Source organism: Nelumbo nucifera, chromosome 5 (genome assembly GCF_055504915.1).
Source record: "Nelumbo nucifera cultivar China Antique chromosome 5, China Antique-T2T, whole genome shotgun sequence".
NCBI lineage: Eukaryota > Viridiplantae > Streptophyta > Magnoliopsida > Proteales > Nelumbonaceae > Nelumbo > Nelumbo nucifera.
Window position 1 is genome coordinate 83,523,808 of NC_142653.1, and position 19,239 is coordinate 83,543,046.

The following is a 19,239-nucleotide window of genomic DNA, read 5'->3' on the forward strand; positions in this document are numbered from 1 at the left end:
GCACACCTTATCTACTTCTGGTGTCACACTTCCTTTGGAATCTCCTAGTTCTTATTTCATTCATAGTCTGGAATTATGTTAAAAAGAACTAGTTCTAGGGAATAGAATCCTTGGCATCATGGTTGAGGAGTTAAAGTTTGTATCTTCTAATATTTCTCCTTTACAATGCCCAACTTTGACTGTATCCTCTTGTTATGAAAGTTATCACCATTATCCTCTCCCTGTGAACTATATTGGCATCGCCGTGGAAAGCAATTCATGGTGCCCTTCCTCTTTTCCTCAATTTTGTCAAGTATGATGTTTGTTCAAGGGTTTCGGTGTTGTTTTGGGAGGATACTTGGGTAAGGGCCTCTCCTCTCAAGGATCTTTTTTTGCCCCTCTACTTCCTCTCTGTGTATAAAAGGTAACCTATTTTAAACCTCCTCATCCCCCTGTTAACCTTTGGATTTGAATTGGGACTTTGGTTTGGGAAGAGTTTTAAGGGAAAATGAGGCTGCTTTGGTAGTTGACCTTTTACAACTCCTTGGAACTGTTTGCTCTAATCCTTTTAGGCTTGATAGGTGGGTGTAGACTCCAAACCCCAAAGGTCACTTCTCTTGTGCTTCTTTTTTCAAATCCCTTTGCTCCTCTGGTAGCCCATTGTTTTTTCATTGCAAAGAAATTTGGTGTAGGTCCATCCCCCTAAAATCAATTGCTCTTGGGAAGGTTAATACCATGGATATGTTGCAAATAAGATCTTTTCTTTGTATCTCCCCAAACCAGTGCATCCTATGTAAGGTTGATGGTGAGATCTGTTACCATCTCTTAATCTCCTGTCCTTTTGTTGCAGGTGTTTAGGAGTGGTTTTTCTTTGTTTGGGTGTAGGTGAGTTCTACCCTCAGAGGTGGATAAACTGTTTGAGCCATCAACCGAAGAAGAGAGGTAGAATTATGTGGACATGCAGAAGGGCAATTGTGTTGTGGATTGTGTGGGAAGAAAGAAATGCAAGAGTTTTTCTTGAAAGGAAAGAAATTGGGAGGCAGTGAAGGAGTGTGCAATGTCTAGAGCAATACATTGGTTAAAAATAATGGAAGCTTTTGAACATGTTTCCTTTGATGATATTTGGAGAAATTGTGCTGAATTAGCTAGAAGTTCCTAAAATATGCTGGTAAGTGTGACTTGGTTATGCTTCTATGTACTTGTTCTGATTTATTGATAAATAATAAATCCATGTTTTACTTGTAAAAAAAAAGTGACTTGGTTACCCCCTATGGAAGATTTTATAGAACTGAATTTTGATGTATGCAGTTAAGGAAATCCTGGTCCTTTTGGGGTAGGAGGAGTTTTCAGGGATATCTTTGGCAACATTATTGCCCTTTTTTCAGTTCAGTAGGCTGAGGATTCTGTTGGAGCGGAGATTCTTGCTATTATCCAACGGGGTTGGAATAGAAAAGATTTAAATTTGGAGAAGTTATTCATTGAAGGGGATTCTAAATTGGTAGTGGGTTGGTTAGAGAAACTAGAGGGTTATGTTGAAGATTAATTAGTTTTATGATGTTTTTCTGAGTAGATGTTTTATGTTAGTTGTTAGATAGGAGGTGGGGACCACAGTAGTTATGTGAATCCAAATTTTATTATGTTTTTTGAGTGTTATATATGCTGTTTTATGTTTTGCCGCCCTATAAGGGCATAGTTGTCTTTGTACTGTTCTATTATTTTAGTATAAATAATAAGTGAAGGGGGCGGCTAAATGATTGCTCTCTTTTCTTTCAACTTCTCTTCTTCTCTTCTTCTCCTTCTCTCTTCAAGAAACTACTTTCTTTCATATATATATATATATATTTTTAATTCTGCAGATTTCTACTTGGTATCAGAGCATCGGCTAGGGTTTCTTGAAGCATTCTCATGCAGCCCTAGATCAGCCGACTGCATGAAGTAGTAAAGGGCTGATCGATCTTCTATAGATTGCCCCGTTCTTGGAGTTTTTGGTGGGATCTAGACATCAGGAAGGTGATCTACTGTTCGACATCAAAATCAGGAAGAGCTGGAGTACGGGGAAGAGTCCCAGAAAAGTTGGACTCTTTGTTTTTTATCTGATCTTGGGTGCCTAGGTATTGTTAGTTTTCTTTTGATTTTCTAAAGAGGGCGGTTTGGTTTCTGAAAATTTCTAGGCCTCCCGAAGTGATCGATTCACTTTTCTCTATGTTGGGAGGCATGGGGAGGAGAGAGATTTCCCTCCAGCTAGGGTTTTCTTCTTCCGGAAGGGTTGGTTTCTGTGTGTGTGGTATTAAATTATTTTTTGAAGGTCTCCAGTCTCTTTTTTTTTTTTTGAAAGAAAATGGAGAGTTGGAATACCGAGATGAAATCTACCGGTACTGTGGACTGGGTGTTGGAGGTAGTAGTGATATTTTGGGTCTGGGATCATTACTACAATAAAACTTGATGGTACAAATTATTTGGAGTGGGCATAATCAGTTAAGATGGCTATTGGTGCCCGTGGAAAATTAGGGTATCTCATTGGGGAGGAGAAGAAACCTGATACAGACTCTTCCCGATGGGTGCAAGAGAATTACATGGTAATGTCTTGGCTGTGTAATTCTATGTTACCTCATATTGCAAAAAATTTCCTATGGGCTAATACTGCTAAGGAGATTTGGGATGGAGTGAGTAAAACCTAATCTCATAAGCAAAATGAAGCTAGAGCCTATCAGTTAAGAAATCAGGTGATAAGTATGAAACAGGGAGAAAAACCTCTTACTGTGTATTTCTCCTTGCTGAAAACCCTATGGCAGGAAATAGATCACTTAGAAACTGTGGTATGGGAAAGTGTAAATGATGCAGCAACTTATCACAAACTGGTAGAGAGGAATAGGGCTTTTGAGTTCTTGGTAGGGCTGAACCCTGAATTTGACATTGCTAGGCAGCAAATTCTTTCTAGGGAGGGTGTGACACTCTCTCAGGTCTATGCTTTTGTCTCTGGAGAGGAGAGTATGAGGAATGTAATGCTGAGACAGCCTGGGATTGACCAGTCGACTATGATTGGTACAGCAAAACCTAAGCCGAATGAAGACAGGGGGAGTAGTGAGACTAGAAGGGAAGATAAGAAGGACTTGGTGTGTGATTATTGCAAGAAGCCTAAGCATACCAGGGACACTTGTTGGAAGGTTCATCCAAATCTTATGCCTGCTCGGATAAGAAATAAGAAGGGAAATGTAAATGTAGCCACTACAGGAGACTCTTCAGCCCCTCTCTCCCAAACTGATTGGGAATCCATTGCAATAGCAGCAGTGAGAACAAAATTGGAGAGGTTTGGACAGCTTATGAGTAGGAAAGGTTCACCCAGCTCTAGCCTTCCAGATGGACAACAGAATGCAGGAGCCAATTACATCATTTCCTTTGCACATACAGGTAGTTCATATGCAACTGCGAATTTTGCATCCGCTTCAGGTAAGGAGGGACCTCCCTGGATTATAGACTCAGGAGCATCTGAGCATATGACTAATGCCCCTACCATTTTCAGTTCCTATCAGTTGTGCTCTGGTAGAGACAGTGTCTATAGCAGATGGTTCACATATGCCCATTGCTGGGAAGGGGACAGTTAGAGTGATCAATGATATAACTCTGTCATCTGTTTTGCATGTCCCTAGACTTCATACCAACTTACTGTCTGTCAGTTCTTTGACAAAAAATTTGAATTGTTCTGTGACCTTTCTTCTTGGTAATTGTGTTTTGCAGGATCTGGAGTCAAAGAAGATGATTGGGAGTGGTCGTGAGATGAATGGAGTCTACCTTCAGGATGAGATTCCGAGACATCAGGGCCATCATGTTAGCAACAGCAGTAGTAGTGGGTCAGAGTCAGTAAACAAGATTATGCTTTGGCAAAATCGCTTGGGACATCTTTCTTTTAGTTCTTTGAAATGCCTTTTCCCAAAATTGTTTGAGTTTGTTCAATTATCTACTTTGGAGTGTGAGAGTTGTCAGTTAGGAAAGCATTGTAGACAGTCTTTTAAACCATGTAATAAAAGAAGTACTGCTTTTAATATTGTTCACACTGATGTATGGGGGCCATATCAAATCCCTTCCATGGGAGGATTCCGTTACTTTCTCTTGTTTGTGGATGATTATACACAATATTCTTGGATATATTTGATGAGATCACGTGATGAGGTTCCTAACTTAGTACGACAATTCCACCAGATGGTTCTCACACAATTTGGAGTGAGAACTAAGGTTTTTAGATCAGATAATGCCATAGAGTACTTTGAGAAGGACCTAACCACATATCTCTTAGAACATGGTGTAGTTCATCAGAGCAGTTGTGCATATACACCGCAACAGAATGGAGTTGCTGAGAGGAAAAACGGACACATTGTGGAGGTGGCAAGGAGCCTTATGGTGTTGGCTTCAGTTCCTGTGCAGTTCTGAGGAGATGCAGTTCTTACAGCCGTACATGTGATTAACCGTGTTCCTTCACGGACTTTGGGGTTTAAGGTGCCATTTAGCCTCCTTTTTTCCAAATGGAGAGATATTTCATATACCTCTGAGGGTTTTTGGCTATGTTTCTTTTGTTCACATTCTTGGCCCTCATCGCAAGAAATTGGATCCTAAGGCCAAAAAATGTGTTTTTCTTGGGTATGCTTAGAACCAAAAGGGGTATTGCTGTTATGACCCAGTGTCGAAGAGCAGATTTGTCACTATGGATGTTACCTTTTTTGAATCCACATTCTTCTTCTCGAGTGGTTCTCCTCAGGGGGAGAGTTTTGGGGAGGAGAACTCACAATCTGTTCCTCTTCCTGTTTCTGTGGTACCTCCATCAGTTCAGCCAGCATCTACATCAGTTCAGCCACCACCTGCACCATCAGTTCAGCCAGCATCGGTTCAGCCAACACCTGCACCCACAATTTCATTACCTGAGCCACTACGGGCAGCCTCACAGCAATATCAACGCCGGCAGATGATGGTTGACTCCACACATCCTCAACCCACACCACTCTCTGTTAGTCCTTCTGAAACTCCAAATTCAGCAGATACAGTTCCAAGTATTCCTCTTGAGCCTGTTATGTTTTCTAATGATAATGTTTCTGTCCCTAACACCATTGTTGCATCTGATCTCACTGACCTTGATCTTCCCTTTGCACTTCGTAAGGGGAAGAGAAAGTGTACAACCCACTACATTTCACACCATCTTTCCTACAGAGCCTTATCACCCTCCTACCATGCTTTTCTTTCTTCCCTGGATTCTGTGTCTATACCCGAGAATGTTACTAAGGCTCTCTCCAAACCTGAGTGAAAAACAACCATGCAAGATGAGATGGATGCTTTGGTCAAAAACTAAACTTGGGAAATAGTTGATCTCCCCCCAGACAAGGAGACAGTCGGATGTCAATGGGTATTCACTGTGAAGTATAAGGTCGATGGCAAGATAGAGAGGTACAAGGCAAGGTTGGTAGCAAAAGGGTATACTCAGACCTATGATGTTGATTATCTGGAAACCTTTGCACTAGTAGCTAAGATGAGTTCAACTTGTATTCTTTTATCTTTAGCATCCACCTATTCATGGCCCTTGTTCCAGCTTGATGTAAAAAATGCTTTCCTTAATGGTGACTTACAGGAGAAGGTATATATGGACATTCCAGCAAGCTTTTATGAAAATGTTGGTAAAGGAAAGGTGTGCAGACTCAAAAAATCTCTGTATGGACTGAAACAGTCACCTAGGGCTTGGTTTGATAGGTTCAGAGGGGCACTCATCCGTTTTGGATACACACAAACACAGTCTGATCACACCCTCTTTATGAAGAGAAGAGATGCTTTGGTGTCAATTCTGATTGTGTATGTGGATGATATAGTGGTGACAGAAAATGATCTGGAGGAGATTGATGATCTAAAAAAATCACTGCAGAAAGAATTTGAGATCAAAGATCTTGGTGAGCTCAAGTACTTCTTAGGGATTGAAGTTGCAAGATCCAAGAATGGGATCTTCATTTCATAGAGAAAGTATGTACTTGACCTACTGCGAGAGACCGAGAAGCTGGGGACCAAACCAGTAGACACTCCTATTGATCCAAATCACAGAATTAATGGTGTGGATGGTGAATTGGTAAAGGATGTGGGGAGATATCAAAGAATGGTAGGCCGACTGCTGTATTTGTGTATGACACGACTAGATATTTCTTGTGCTGTCAGTGTTGTGAGTCAGTACATGCATGCACCTCGGGTTCAGCACTAGGAAGCTATTGAGAATACTTGCATATCTGAAAAAGCACCCTGGCAGAGACATTCTTTTCTCAAATCATGAGAATTTGAAGCTAGAATCCTATACGAATGCAGACTGGGCAGGATGCTTAGATGACAGGAGGTCTACATCAGGAGTGTGTACCTTTGTAGGTAGAAACTTGATCTCCTGGAAGAGTAAGAAGCAAGCGGTTGTGGCAAGATCAAGTGTAGAGGCTGAGTATAGATCCATGGCTCATGGTGTCTCAGAACTTCTTTGGGTTAGATCTCTTTTGAGTGAGATTGGGGTGAAAGTAAAGGAACCAATGATGTTATACTGTGACAATCAGGCTGCAATCAATATTGCCCACAATCCGATTCAACATGATAGGACAAAACACATTGAAGTTGATAGACACTTTATAAGAGAAAGGGTAACAACCGGAGAAGTGTGTTTGCCTTATGTCTCTTCAGAGTTGCAGCTGGCTGATGTTCTCTCTAAAGGGGTGGCAAGGAGCAAGCTTGAACATGATCTACGCAAGTTGGGAATGTGTGACATTTACTCCCAACTTGAGGGGGAGTGTTGAAGATTAGTTAGTTTTATGATGTTTTTCTGAGTAGATGTTTTATGTTAGTTGTTAGATAGGAGGTGGGTACCACAGTAGTTATGTGAGTCCAAATTTTATTATGTTTTTTGAGTGTTATATATGCTGTTTTATGTTTTTCCGCCCTATAAGGGCATAGTTGTCTTTGTATTGTTCTATTATTTTAGTATAAATAATAAGTGAAGGGGCGGCCGGATGATTGCTCTCTTTTCTTTCAACTTCTCTCTTCCTTCTCTCTTCAAGAAACTACTTTCTTTCATATTTTTTCTTAATTCAGCAGATTTCTACTAGTTATATGGGCTGAAAATATTTATTTGGCTGACTATACATTGGTTATGAAGATCAGCTAATGGGATGGCAGCTTTGTTGGCAAAACAAGTGGTTAATAGGGATTGTTTGTTTTGGGAAAAATTGTAATGCAATTTTTTTTGAAAGGTAAGGTAAAATTTTATTTCATAAAAAAATACAAGGTACAACAGATTCCAGGACGTAGAAAGACTAGTCCAGGATCAAAGATAGATTACAGACTCCAAATGAGATCTGAACAATTCAGGCACATTCAGGTGCTTAAATTCATCAGTTACAGACGCCCAGGAGATCAGCTTGCTGACTGCCTGCTGCACTACCTCATTAGAGCTCTTTGGCTTGTTACAAAAGACTCTCTTGTTTCTTTCTGACCACAGGGACCAAAGAATAGCTGCAGGAATTGTTTTCCAGACTAATTTTCCTTTTTTCTTCAAGCCTGCAAGTTTCCAGCTAAACAGGAGGTCTTTGACTGATCTCGGAAGGACCCAGCAGACTCCAGCAGATTTAAGAAAATGCTCCCACACTCTTGAAGAGACCGAACAGTGGATGCTTAGGTGATCTGTAGACGCAGGCAACAGGCTACATGGTCCACAAGAGAGGTTTGAGAGCTGCAGACCCCTCCTCTCCAAGCTGACTTTAAAAAGGCATTTGTTAAGCACCATAGTCCACACCAGGAAGTTGGATTTGGAGGGAGAAACTGCATTCCAGATTTGTTTACAGGGAAAATTAACAGGCCCTATGCTGCCAAGCTTAGAGGTGAAGGACTTGACTGAGAAGTAGCCATCCCTACTCCATTTCCAGATCCACTTGTCCTCACTAATTACATCAATACTCTGACCCTGTAATAGTTCCAGCAGATCCAACACCTCATTTAGCTCCCAATCAACCAGGGCTCTTCTAAACTGGGGATTGCAAGTCACTGTGCTGTTGGAGAAGACATAGGACTCAGCCACTGAAACTTCTTGGTTTGTAGCACACTGAAAGAGATGGGGAAAGGCCTCAGCTAAGGGGCTATCCAAATACCAGGGGTCCCTCCAAAATTTTACTGTCACCTCTGCACACCTCCAAAATTTTATTGATTGTATTGTTTGGGTGAGGGTGCACCTCACATCTCCTTGGCATGTTTGTACTGATGATATTTTGAAGTATTCTAATAAAAGTTTATTCACTTATCGAAAGAATTTTCATGTATTTTCTTGGTAGCCAACAGGGAAAATTTTCAATAAAGAAAAGTGAAGCTGCTGATGAAAAAATAAATAAATATATAAAGAAAAATGAAACTGTTACAAGTAATAAGATAAGAATTCTTAGAGGTCAACAATCAAATAAAGTATAAATGAAATGCATAAGAAGTATTAAAGATAGAAAAGATAGCTAGTTTTTTTATAAATGGTGAATGAAATTTTGTTAATGAGGAATGAGGGAGAGGTTTGTGCCTATCAAATTGCTTTAGAATTCCAACCAATCAAATAAGAGTCCTTTCTATTTTGTTAATAATTTCTCCTGTCTAAGATCCCTTGGACTCCAAGATTCTGCTGTTTTCTCTCTATAAAGCATATGGGAAATTGGGAACAGATTCCACAGAATGTCCCCTATGGAACTGAAGCCAGCCACTTTCCATAAAGGGATTATGCATTTATGTTTTGGAGGTTTTCTAAGAGTGCCCATAAGTGACTGAAGAGCTTCAAAAAGTGGATTCAAACCTCATATGTGATGGAACAATGAATCAATAAATGTTTAATCAATCAATTCCTTTATCACGCAATGAAGACAACTTCTGTTTTCATTGGTCATCAATAATGTAAAAACTTCCTCCATTATTATTTTTGGCATCAATCTTTCTTATACCTTTAAAGTCCTTCAGAATCAATACCCAATCCACATTGAAAGAACATATGCATTTGCAAATTCTTGGAGGTTGCCTCCCTTAATTCTTAATTATTTTTCTGCTTCTCTCCCATCAAATACCCCAGATATAGCAAAAGTTTTATATTTTTTGGGATTCATTCTTTCTTCCAGAAATCCATGTTCTCTAGGAGTTTGTTTACCGTCTTAGTGAGAGGAAAGGAGAAAACTGATGTGAAAGGTGGTTGGTTTCTGCTTAATCTTCCTTGAGTCAGTCCACATTCATAACTACAGTGGCATATTAAGTGCTTAAAATATTAAGACACTGCTGCTATCAATACAATTTACCACTCCACCATCACAATTGGCATCTTTCATGCCTTTTCATCATTAATAAAATTTTGTTATGGATAAAACAAATGATCATAATTTTCTTACTCTGAAGCCTCTATACTTGTTATGTTTCTGATAGAATATTAAAAACAAAGCTTGGCAGGTGAAGGAGTTGGAAGAATCTAGGATCAGTCTCTTACAAGAAAACCGACAGTTGATGGAAAAAATATCTATTTTACAATCAGAGATTCAGCACCTTGAGATGGAGACTTCCCTTTCTGCATCCTCAACAAAAGAGATGATGAAAGTTTGTTGCCTCAACCCTTCTAGCTACTGTCCTTAGAATGCTAGAGGAATATTTTATCTTCTAAACAGTTGCATTTAATGGGTTTTAATTCTTTTTCTTCACATGTGTAATAAGTGAACATGAAGTGCTTTGGGTGTATTGCTTGGGATATCAATCCTTGACTCAGCCACCAAACCAACCCCACCTATTTTTCTCTTTTGTATTGGAATATATGAAAAGGACTAATATCAGGGCCACGTCAGGGAGTGTTTTTGTTCTGAGATAATGTCTAACCTGATCCAGTGTTCCCTGGATAATCAAACCAAGATTACTCAGTTTCAGTCGGTGTTTTTTTTTTTTTTTTGGTATTGCTGAACACACTAAATATAATATCTCCAAGTTTGCATATATTCCTGAAGTTCCTTGAACCTCAACTTAATTCCACCTGTTCAACTGCAACTTGTGAATATGATTCTATTAACTCATCTTTATGTTCATCCAGTATGGTGCTAAAGAAGATAACAATCTTGCTAAAAAAACTCAGGCTTCACATATCTTTTTTTTTTATCGATAACTCTGAAAAAATTTCATTAATTAAGATGCTTTAGGATACAACAAGAAGTTGCAAAAGAAATCAGCATAGAAGCTGACCCAGGACAGTGTGCCCAAAACATATATGTTCTTTGAATCCCTTGCTTTGCTAAGCTATCTACCAAACTGTTGGGCAATCTTTTAACCCAACCCACCTGAATTGACATATTCCTTGACATCCATTTAAATCTTCTGAAATCATTCTTCAACTGCCATGTCACTCCTTCCCCTTTCTGCAACCATTTTATCACAGTTTTTGAGTCTCCCTCGATGATCAGTCTATTAATCCCCAACTCTTTGGCCTTCTCAACCCCATATACTGCAGCCAGAAACTCTTCCCTTGCCGTCACCCTCCTCCACAGGACCAGAGAACAGAGCAATAATGGAACCATTTTCATCTCTAATGCTCCCCTAATACCTGAAGGGCCTGGGTTACCCACACAACTCCCATCAAAGTTCAACTTCTTCCAACCATTTGTTGGAGGGGACCAGGTCTCACAAAACTGTCATCTCATAGATGATGAAGCAGCAATAAGTCCCCAAACCCTGAAAAAGTCTTTGACTTTAAAATCTGAAAACATCTTTAAGCTTTTCACCCAATGTGCCACCCTCAATATTATTATTTCAACTAAAGATTCCTTGCATTTTTCCTTACTTTCAAATATTCTATCATTTCTTTCCTCCCAAATGGTCCAAAGTATTGCTGCTCTAGTGCACCTCCAAAGAATCCTTCCCCTCCTTGTCTTACCACTGATACCATTAGGGTTGAATAAACCTTCCACCCTATCAGGTGAGTACCACCTGCACCCAAAAAGGGAAGTAAACCAATTCCAAATAAAACTGACAAAAGGGCAAGATATAAGAAGGTGGGAAACAGTCTCACCACTCAACTTACACAAGACACACCAATTAGGGGACAAGCACCAATTTGGTCTTTTCCTTTGAAGTACATCAAAGGTATTAATACAACCATGAAAAGCTTCCCAACAAAAAACACTGATTTTAGGGGGAATAGGAGGGCACCAAATTTATTTGACTGGAAAATGAAGAGAAGATTGTGTGGCAACCATCGAATGTAGAAAGGATTTGCAAGAAAAAGATCCATCATAATTAGGACCCTAAATTCTAGAATTTGACCCACCTTCCCCCCAAGAAAACTGATTTCAGCAATCCTAACAACTCGGATACTGCAAGAAGTTCAGACTCTCTAAGATTCCTTTTAAATCCAAAGTTCCAATTCAACCCTGGACGGTGAGAAGGATGGCTTAGGAAATCGGAAATAGGCTTACCCTTGAACCTGGACAGATCACAAAGAGAAGGAAATTTCTCCCCTAAAGGAGTATCCCCAATCCTCAAATCCTCCTAGAATCTGATCTTGCTACCAAAAGACAAATACCTGATAAAATTTAGGAACGTAGGGAGAACATCATGGATGCCCTTCCAGGGAGCAGCCAAGTTAGCCCTATGGAGACATCCAACATCCCATCCGTTGCTCGACATGCCATGAATGCTTGCAACCACTTTGTGCCATAATTTCTCATTTTCATTTGGAAACCTCTAAAGCCATTTGCTAAGCAAAGCCTGATTCTTCAGTCTAACATTACCTATTCCCAAACCCCCTTTCAATTTCCTCACCTTTTCCCATCTAACCAAATGATCATTCTTTTTTTCCCCCTAGCTCCCAGAGAAAATCCCTCATGATTTTTTCAATTTTCCTCATTAGGGTTATTCTCCCCCCCCCCCCCAATGAGATATAATTCCTTCTCCACGCCGCCAAGTGTTTCTCTATCCTTTCCATTACCTATTCCCAACTCAAGCTTCACATCTCTAAGCTCGATTGCTAATAATATGGGCTCAATTTATCCCCAACATTTCTTAACACCATAAAGTCCATGATCCACATTCCATTTCTTTTCAAATTTTGCTGGGCTATCCAAATTCCTTTCTAAAACCAAAGATTTACAGCAGATTATGGCTTTTATGTTTATGTTAATGATTCAAAAAGAGCCCCTAAGGGATGGCATTTATTCAGTTGATTCATGTTGGATGTGGTACACTGTTCTATTAAGTAGATTACATAAGAACCCCCCTCTTGTCATGACTCCTTATCCATAAATAAGAATATATATCACTCATATACGCACACAAAGCCAAAGCTAAACACGTAATGCTTAACCAAATATTGTGGGATGACTAGTGTTTTAAAAGAGCAAAGGCCAATTTGCGCTTGAGGCGCAAGGTAAGGCATGCCTTTTTGAAGCAAGGTGCAAAAATACAAAAAAAAAGCTAAAAAATAAAAATGTCAGAAAATTTAAAAAATGCCAAACATTCAAAAAATATTAAACATAATATTAATAAAAAATATAAACTTAAATTTTAAAATAAATGTTTTAAAAAACCTATTATCTAAAATTAAAATGCATAAACATAACATGTAAAGCATATTCAAATGAAAATTTAAAAAATAAAAGCAAACATATAAAGCATTTTCAAGCATGTAAAACCCACAATCTCTTTTTTTTTTTCAATTGCATTTTTTCAAGTAGCTAATGTGATGTAAAGCATATTGCATTCTTGATTCTACGAGTCGCCTTTGTACTACACCCCTCAAGGCAAGCCCAAACAAGTCCATGTTAAGGTCTTAAATTCTTATTTCTCACATAAAAAATAATGATTTTATAACTTTAATTCCCTTTTAAGAAGATATTTTATTGGAATGAGTGAATGAGCAACATTAGCAAAAAGCACAGAATTTTATAAAGGCGCATGCTTGAGCTGAGGTGCAAGGTGAATTAGGTGCACGCCTAGACGCACCAAGCGTGTGCTTAAAGCTTAGGGTAGAGAGGAATTCAAAGCTATTGAAGAAGAGAAGAAAAGAATCCTCACGGAATTAGAGGAGTTGGATAGTAGAGAGCAAAATGGGACCCTTAATGCTTTAGACAGAAGTAGAAGAGCACATTTGAGAAAGGAATGGGAACAACTAGTCAGAAGGGAAGAAATTTACTAGAGACAAAGATCAAGAGTGAGATGGTTGAAAGAAGGAGACAATAACTCCAGATTTTTTCACACTCCTGCTTCGGGAAGCAGTAGGAAGAATTTTACCTCTAAGCTGAAACTGAACCAGAGGGAAGCGGAGAATCCTGGGGAAATTATGGAAGCCTTCCTTTCCTTCTTCAAAAACCTTTACTCCAAGGATAGTAATAACCGGTTCACATTGAACAGATGGGAAGGTACAACTCTATCAGCTGAAAAGAGGGATTGATTGGAAAGAAGCTTTGATGAGGAAGAAGTTAAAATGACCGTCTTCAGCATGGATGCAGATAGGTCTCCAGGACCGGATGGTTTCCCCATTTTTTTCTTCCAGAAGTGTTGGGAAATAGCAAAGTCAGATCTTATGGATTTTTTCAGGGATTTCCACTCTTCTGCCATTGTTAACAAAGGCCTAAATTCAACCTTTCCTTGCCTCATCCCAAAGAAAGGGGGAGTCTTGGAAGTTAAAGATTTTAGACCAATAAGTCTGATAGGGAGCATCTATAAAATTTTGGCAAAGGTTCTGGCCAACAGACTTAAAGAAGTCCTAGAAGACCTAATTTCCCCAAACCAACTTGCTTTTGTAAAAAGGAGGCAAATTGTGGACAGCATTCTAATTGCAAACGAGTGTGTGGAAGACAGAAAATCTTTGGGGAACCTGGGGGTCCTTGTGAAATTATATCTGGAAAAGGCGTACAATAAAGTGGACTGGAACTGTATTTTAGAGTGCTTTAAGCTGAGAGGCTTTAGTAGAAAATGGATTAGGTGGATTAAACGTTGTATTGGTTTTCCTTGGTTTTCAATATTGATAAATGGTGAAGCGAAAGGTTACTTCAAGGCTAGTAGGGGTCTCAAACAAGGTTGCCATCTTTCCCCCTTTCTATTCACTTTGGTGATGGACATCTTTAACTATCTATTTGATAAGTCTATTCTTCTTAACTTGGTGAAAGGATTTGAAGTGGGAAGGGACAAGATTCACGTTTCACATTTACAATTTGCTGATGACATAATTTTGTTCTTGGACGCCTCCATAACCAACATCACAAACACTAAAAGGATAATTGAATGTTTCAAACTTATCACTGGTTTGAGGGTTAACTTTTGCAAAAGGCGCATAGTAGCTCTTAACTCAGTGGAAGTGGAACTTCTAGAAAATTTCAAATCTTTGTTGGGGTGCAAAGAGGAGAATCTTCCTATTTCCTATCTTGGGATGGCTCTTGGAGGAAATCCAAAATCTCTCAACTTTTGGAGACCAGTGGTGGAGAAATGTGAGAAGAAACTATCAACTTGGAAGAAGTGTTATCTCTCAAAAGGGGGTACGCTTACTCTCTTGAAGGCCTCTTCAGAAAATCTGCCAGTCTCCTTCCTTTTAGTCTTCCAGATTCCAACCAAAGTCAGAAATCAGATTGAGAAGCTTCAAAGGAACTTTCTTTGGGAAGGAGGTGGGGAAAAGAGAAGCCACTTAGTTAGTTGGAAACAAGTATGCAAGCCTAAAGAGGAAGGAGGTTTGGGAATTAGACACTTAAAAGAGAAAAATTCTTCTCTCTTAGGCAAATGGCTATGGAGGTTCCCTAAACAACCCAGTGCTCATTGGACAGCTGTCATCTCAAGCAAATATGGATCAAATGCAAATGGGTGGGATAGCAATTTTCATTTGAACAGGATAAAGTCCACAAATCCTTGGAAAGGTATCATCTCCATCATAGTTTTCAAGGTGCCAAGGCGAGGCTAGGCGACCACAGGGTGCCTAGGCGTCGCCTAGGCGTTGGAATTTAAAAATGTTAATTTTCTTGAGTTTTTACTTCATCTATGCTTTTCTAAGCTATTTTATTGGTTTTGTGTGCTAACTGGCATGCATGTACACTAACTATTAACTCTATAAATCATTCAAATGGGTATAAATTTCATATAACTAGCAAGCATGTACACTAACTATACACTAACTAGCAAGCATGTACACTAACTATTAACTGAAAAAAAAAAGTGTAGGAACTAGGAAGGGAGGAGAGGAGTATAGGGGCAGAAGAAGAAGAAGAAGTATAGGGGATTAGGGGCAGGGAGGAGTATAGGCCCCTGTTTTTTTCAAGAAAAAAAAAAGGACTGAGGCTATCGACTGAGAACAGTCAGGGGTGGAGCCCCTGTTTTTTCCAAAAAAAAAAGGGACTGAGACTAGGACTAGTGACTGAGAACAATCAGGTGCGGAAGAAGAATGAGTGGAGCTGTGGAGGAAGGGAGGAGTATAGGGTGGAGCCCCTGTTTTTTCGAAAAAAAAGCAAAAAATGACTGAAGCTGGGCTGGAAGAAAGAAGAAGAAGAAGCTGTGGAGCTGTGGAGTATTGGGTGGAGCCCCTGTTTTTTCGAAAAGGAAGCAAAAGAACTTACCTGCTGAAGCTGAGGTGCGATGGAGTTGGGTTGGGGCATGAAGTCTTTGGTTCTCCTCCCTCTCAAGTCGAACGAAAAAACCTTTATGTTATGCATAAATAAAAGAAAAAGGCTTTGTATTGTTGTCTTAATAATAAAATGATAGCATGTAACCGGTTTTATTTTAAAAGAATAAAACATCTAATAAAATATAAAAATAATAAATTAAAAAAAACTATTAGATGTATGTAGGCACCCGCCTAGTCACCTAGGCGCCCACTTAAGTCTCTGGGTGGGCACCTAGTATACAAAATCCGGGGCGTTTGGGCGAAGCGACCATGGAATACTGCCTGGTCGCCTAGGTGTCGCCTTGACAACTATGATCTCCATTCACACTTCTTTCTTTCCTTTTATAAGGTATGAAGTGGGAAATGGTTTTAAAATAAAATTCTGGAAAGATTTATGGTGGGGGGAAACTACCCTTGAAGCCTCTTTCCCTAGGCTTTTTAACCTTACCCTTGATCAAGAAGCCACTATTTCTTCCTGCCTTCCAGACCAAACTGCCGAGAACACCCTAAACCTCCATCTCAGAAGACCCCTAAGGGATTCGGAGATTTCTGAATTAATAGACCTAATTCAGACCCTTAAATAAGCCTACATCTCCCCCTCCTATTCTGACACCCGAATCTGGACCCTGCACCCTGCTGGCGAATTCTCTTCTAAGTCTATGTTCAGGGCTTTGATTGCTGATAAACAGCATCCCTCCTTTCCTTATAAGAAGATCTGGTGTAGCCACATCCCTTCAAGAGTTTGTTTCTTTGTCTGGGAAGCTTGTCTCCAGAAATTAAATACTTGTGATCTCTTGCAAAAAAAGTATTTGGGAAGACTGTCCATCTCTCTTCATGTTTGTATTCTATGCTTGAGTGAAGGTGAATCAACAGATCACATTTTTCTTCACTGCAAATTCACCCAAAAGATCTGGTTCCATTTCTTGAAAATGGCAGGTTATAGCTGGGTTATACCAAAGCACATTATGTACACTTTGCATCAATGGCAAGGAACAGGGTTAAGTAAAAGGGGTAAAGTTTTTTGGCAATCAGTGCTACATGCAGTGTTGTGGGGTGTTTGGGACGAAAGAAACATCGCCTCTTTGACAATAAATTCAGAACCCTGGAGGAATTAATTTCATATATTACTTACCTTTGCAACCTTTGGACGGTGAACTCAGATCTGTTCAAAGGACTTTCAGTCAATGATCTTAATAGAGATGCTTACCCCTTTCTGTTTCTCCCTCATCCCCATCAAACATCCTTGAGGCATCCCGACCCCATTAGTGAAGGAGTGATGACCTTTAACTTCGACGGAAGTGCCTTAGGTAACCCTGGATTAGCTGGTATTGGAGGTACAGTAAGAGACGAAAGGGGCATTATATGTTGGACTTTTAGCGGTCCAATTGGTTTGGCTGATTCTACAAAGGCTGAAGTGATGGCTGCTCTCACAGGAATCAGGATAATAAAAAATTTGGGAATCCAGAATTTAAACATTGCAGGTGATTCAGCAAATACTATAAAATGGTTAAGAGACAAAGAAGGGGGGGCCTTGGAGGTTGAGTCACTATCCGACAGAGGCTAGGGATTCTTTGGACTGTTTAAATGTAAATTTAGTTTGGATTCCTAGGGAACACAATCATACTGCAGATGGTTTAGCCAAATGTGGTATGTATTTGGAGCATTTGTATAGCGACAAGCTTCCTCCTTTGTAATTTGTAGGGGTTCTTCCCCTGCTTTGTACATCTTCTCATGTACCTCCTCTTCATTTAATGAATTCTGGTTAAATTTTCTCAAAAAAAAAAAAAAAACCCAAATGTGAGATTATGAAGGTATAATAGAGTATAGGGACAATTTTATGACTAAAAGTAGAGATTGGTAAGGTTAAGAAGGGTCTTGGGGCTTAGCTGCAAGAATTGTAGATTTGTTCCAAAATGATGAAATTTCAAAATGAGTAAAACAGTTCTAGGATTGAAAATTTTCATTGAAATTTTTTAGGTAGGGTTTGAATAAATAATGTAGAGGGTGGCTGAATTTGGTAGGGTTTGGCGTACATCAACAATGACAATGAAACTTTTTACAACTAAAAAATTAACTCTTAGGCCAGACTCCATAGTTAACAAGTAAAATGACCAAAATACTCTTGTTATAAAAATGTACAACAGACAAATATAAAATTTTATAAGCCCGCTATCCAAGGTCTGGCCCTAAATTCATGGCACAAAGTTGAAGCTACTATAACAAGTCACTAATGAAGAGTCTACAAAGGGAATGCTCCAAAGATGGGGGATATTTTGTACCTTTGTCTTTTAGTAGGGAATTTCCTTTGGAAGGAACCTTTTACTGCCTATGAATACTCATGTACATGAAAGTTTGCGATTTGGTCTACACAACTTATTTTCTTTGGAAAAGAAAGATTCTTCTTCCTCCAGGTGGTGAGGTTTCACTCTTCTCTTGGTTAGTTAGACTGTAACCAGAGATTTGGAATATAGCAGTGAAATTATGCTAGTTATTACTTTTTTTTTGTCTTCTCTCATTTTCCTTCTCTATTCTTTCATTTTTCAGTGAAAGCACCATCAGAGACATCTTCAAAGCTCTTGAACATTTTACAACTTGAACAAAGATTGGCTTGGAGTTTGTGCCTTGGAAGCCACTTTGCATAATGTTTCCTTTCTGGCATCACTTAAAGACTTGCTAATAAAAGAAGATAAAAGAAAGAGAAAAATGGAGAGTTTATAGATATCCTTACTTAAAGTTAACTAGCTTATCCATGGTGAAGAGTTTGCCAAGCACTGCCATCCACGATAAAGGCAGAATTAGAAAGGATAGGTGTCCCTTAAATCAAATCAACTAGAGGAAAACCCCTACAATAATTATTGATTAGAGAAGGGAGAAGAGTAATAACTAAACTAATGATCAAGGGGAAAAAATATTTGGTACATGCCTCACCCAACCTAACAAAGCCTAGTCCCAAAGTCTGCTATTCTGCTCCATTCAGTGCAATATCCATTGTTAAATGATTCTATATTTGGGAAATGCAGTATTAACTAATTTAAATTAATTGGGAACAAAAACATTTGAATGATTAGGGGCCATTGCTTGTTACAAACTTACAATGGTAATATCTCAGTTGACAAGAGTGAGAACACAAGTTCAAGCCTTAGAGCAGAGGAGCTGATCAAAAACAAAAAAAGCCTTAGAGCAGAAGATGGGTCCATATCCACTCTGCCTATCCTAGTACTCTGGATAGCCAAGATAAACATTTGGTAATTGGTATGGCCCTTTTTGAATATGTAAATGATTATAAGAAATGAATTGACATCTTGGCAATTAGACTGAAATTTCCTTTATCATAAAGAAAAAATCTTGTGTCGATTAAGGTTTCCTTAGAAACCCCTCTTTCATTTTTCTTTTATTTGGTGAAGATGGTAACGAGTTGATTCTATACTACCTTACTTTCCAAAAGAGAAGAGATAATAACAACACTTAAACACCTCCCCTAACACACACACACAGGAAGAAAAGAGATAATAAAAGCTGATGAGGAGGCTTTATCTCTATGATTTGTTCAAGAAAATTGATTTGGAACTAGCACTTATAGAGGACCTTTAGAAATTGATATTTTCTGATAAGTTTTCACAAACTGT

General features: G+C 39.1%; 1 protein-coding gene and 1 long non-coding RNA gene across 5 annotated transcripts in view; one reads left to right on the top strand and one right to left on the bottom strand.

Moving 5' to 3' along the window:
- Positions 1-19,235, bottom strand: part of LOC148791946 (uncharacterized) — a 40,863-nt gene extending 21,628 nt beyond the window's left edge. The window contains exon 1 of the long non-coding RNA XR_016076288.1: positions 15,567-19,235. This is a non-coding gene — a long non-coding RNA (uncharacterized LOC148791946). The remainder of the gene's footprint in view (positions 1-15,566) is intronic.
- LOC104593740 (Mitochondrial ATP synthase D chain-related protein) overlaps positions 1-19,239 on the top strand; it is a 45,812-nt gene that overhangs the window by 20,908 nt on the left and 5,665 nt on the right. For 2 of the 4 annotated variants that reach the window (XM_010253710.2, XM_010253712.2), the window contains one exon: positions 9,442-9,585. The exons of the other annotated variants lie outside the window; for them this stretch is intronic. In XM_010253710.2, the coding sequence (XP_010252012.1) occupies positions 9,442-9,585 (144 nt within the window). The remainder of the gene's footprint in view (positions 1-9,441; positions 9,586-19,239) is intronic. 4 annotated transcript variants of the gene reach the window in all.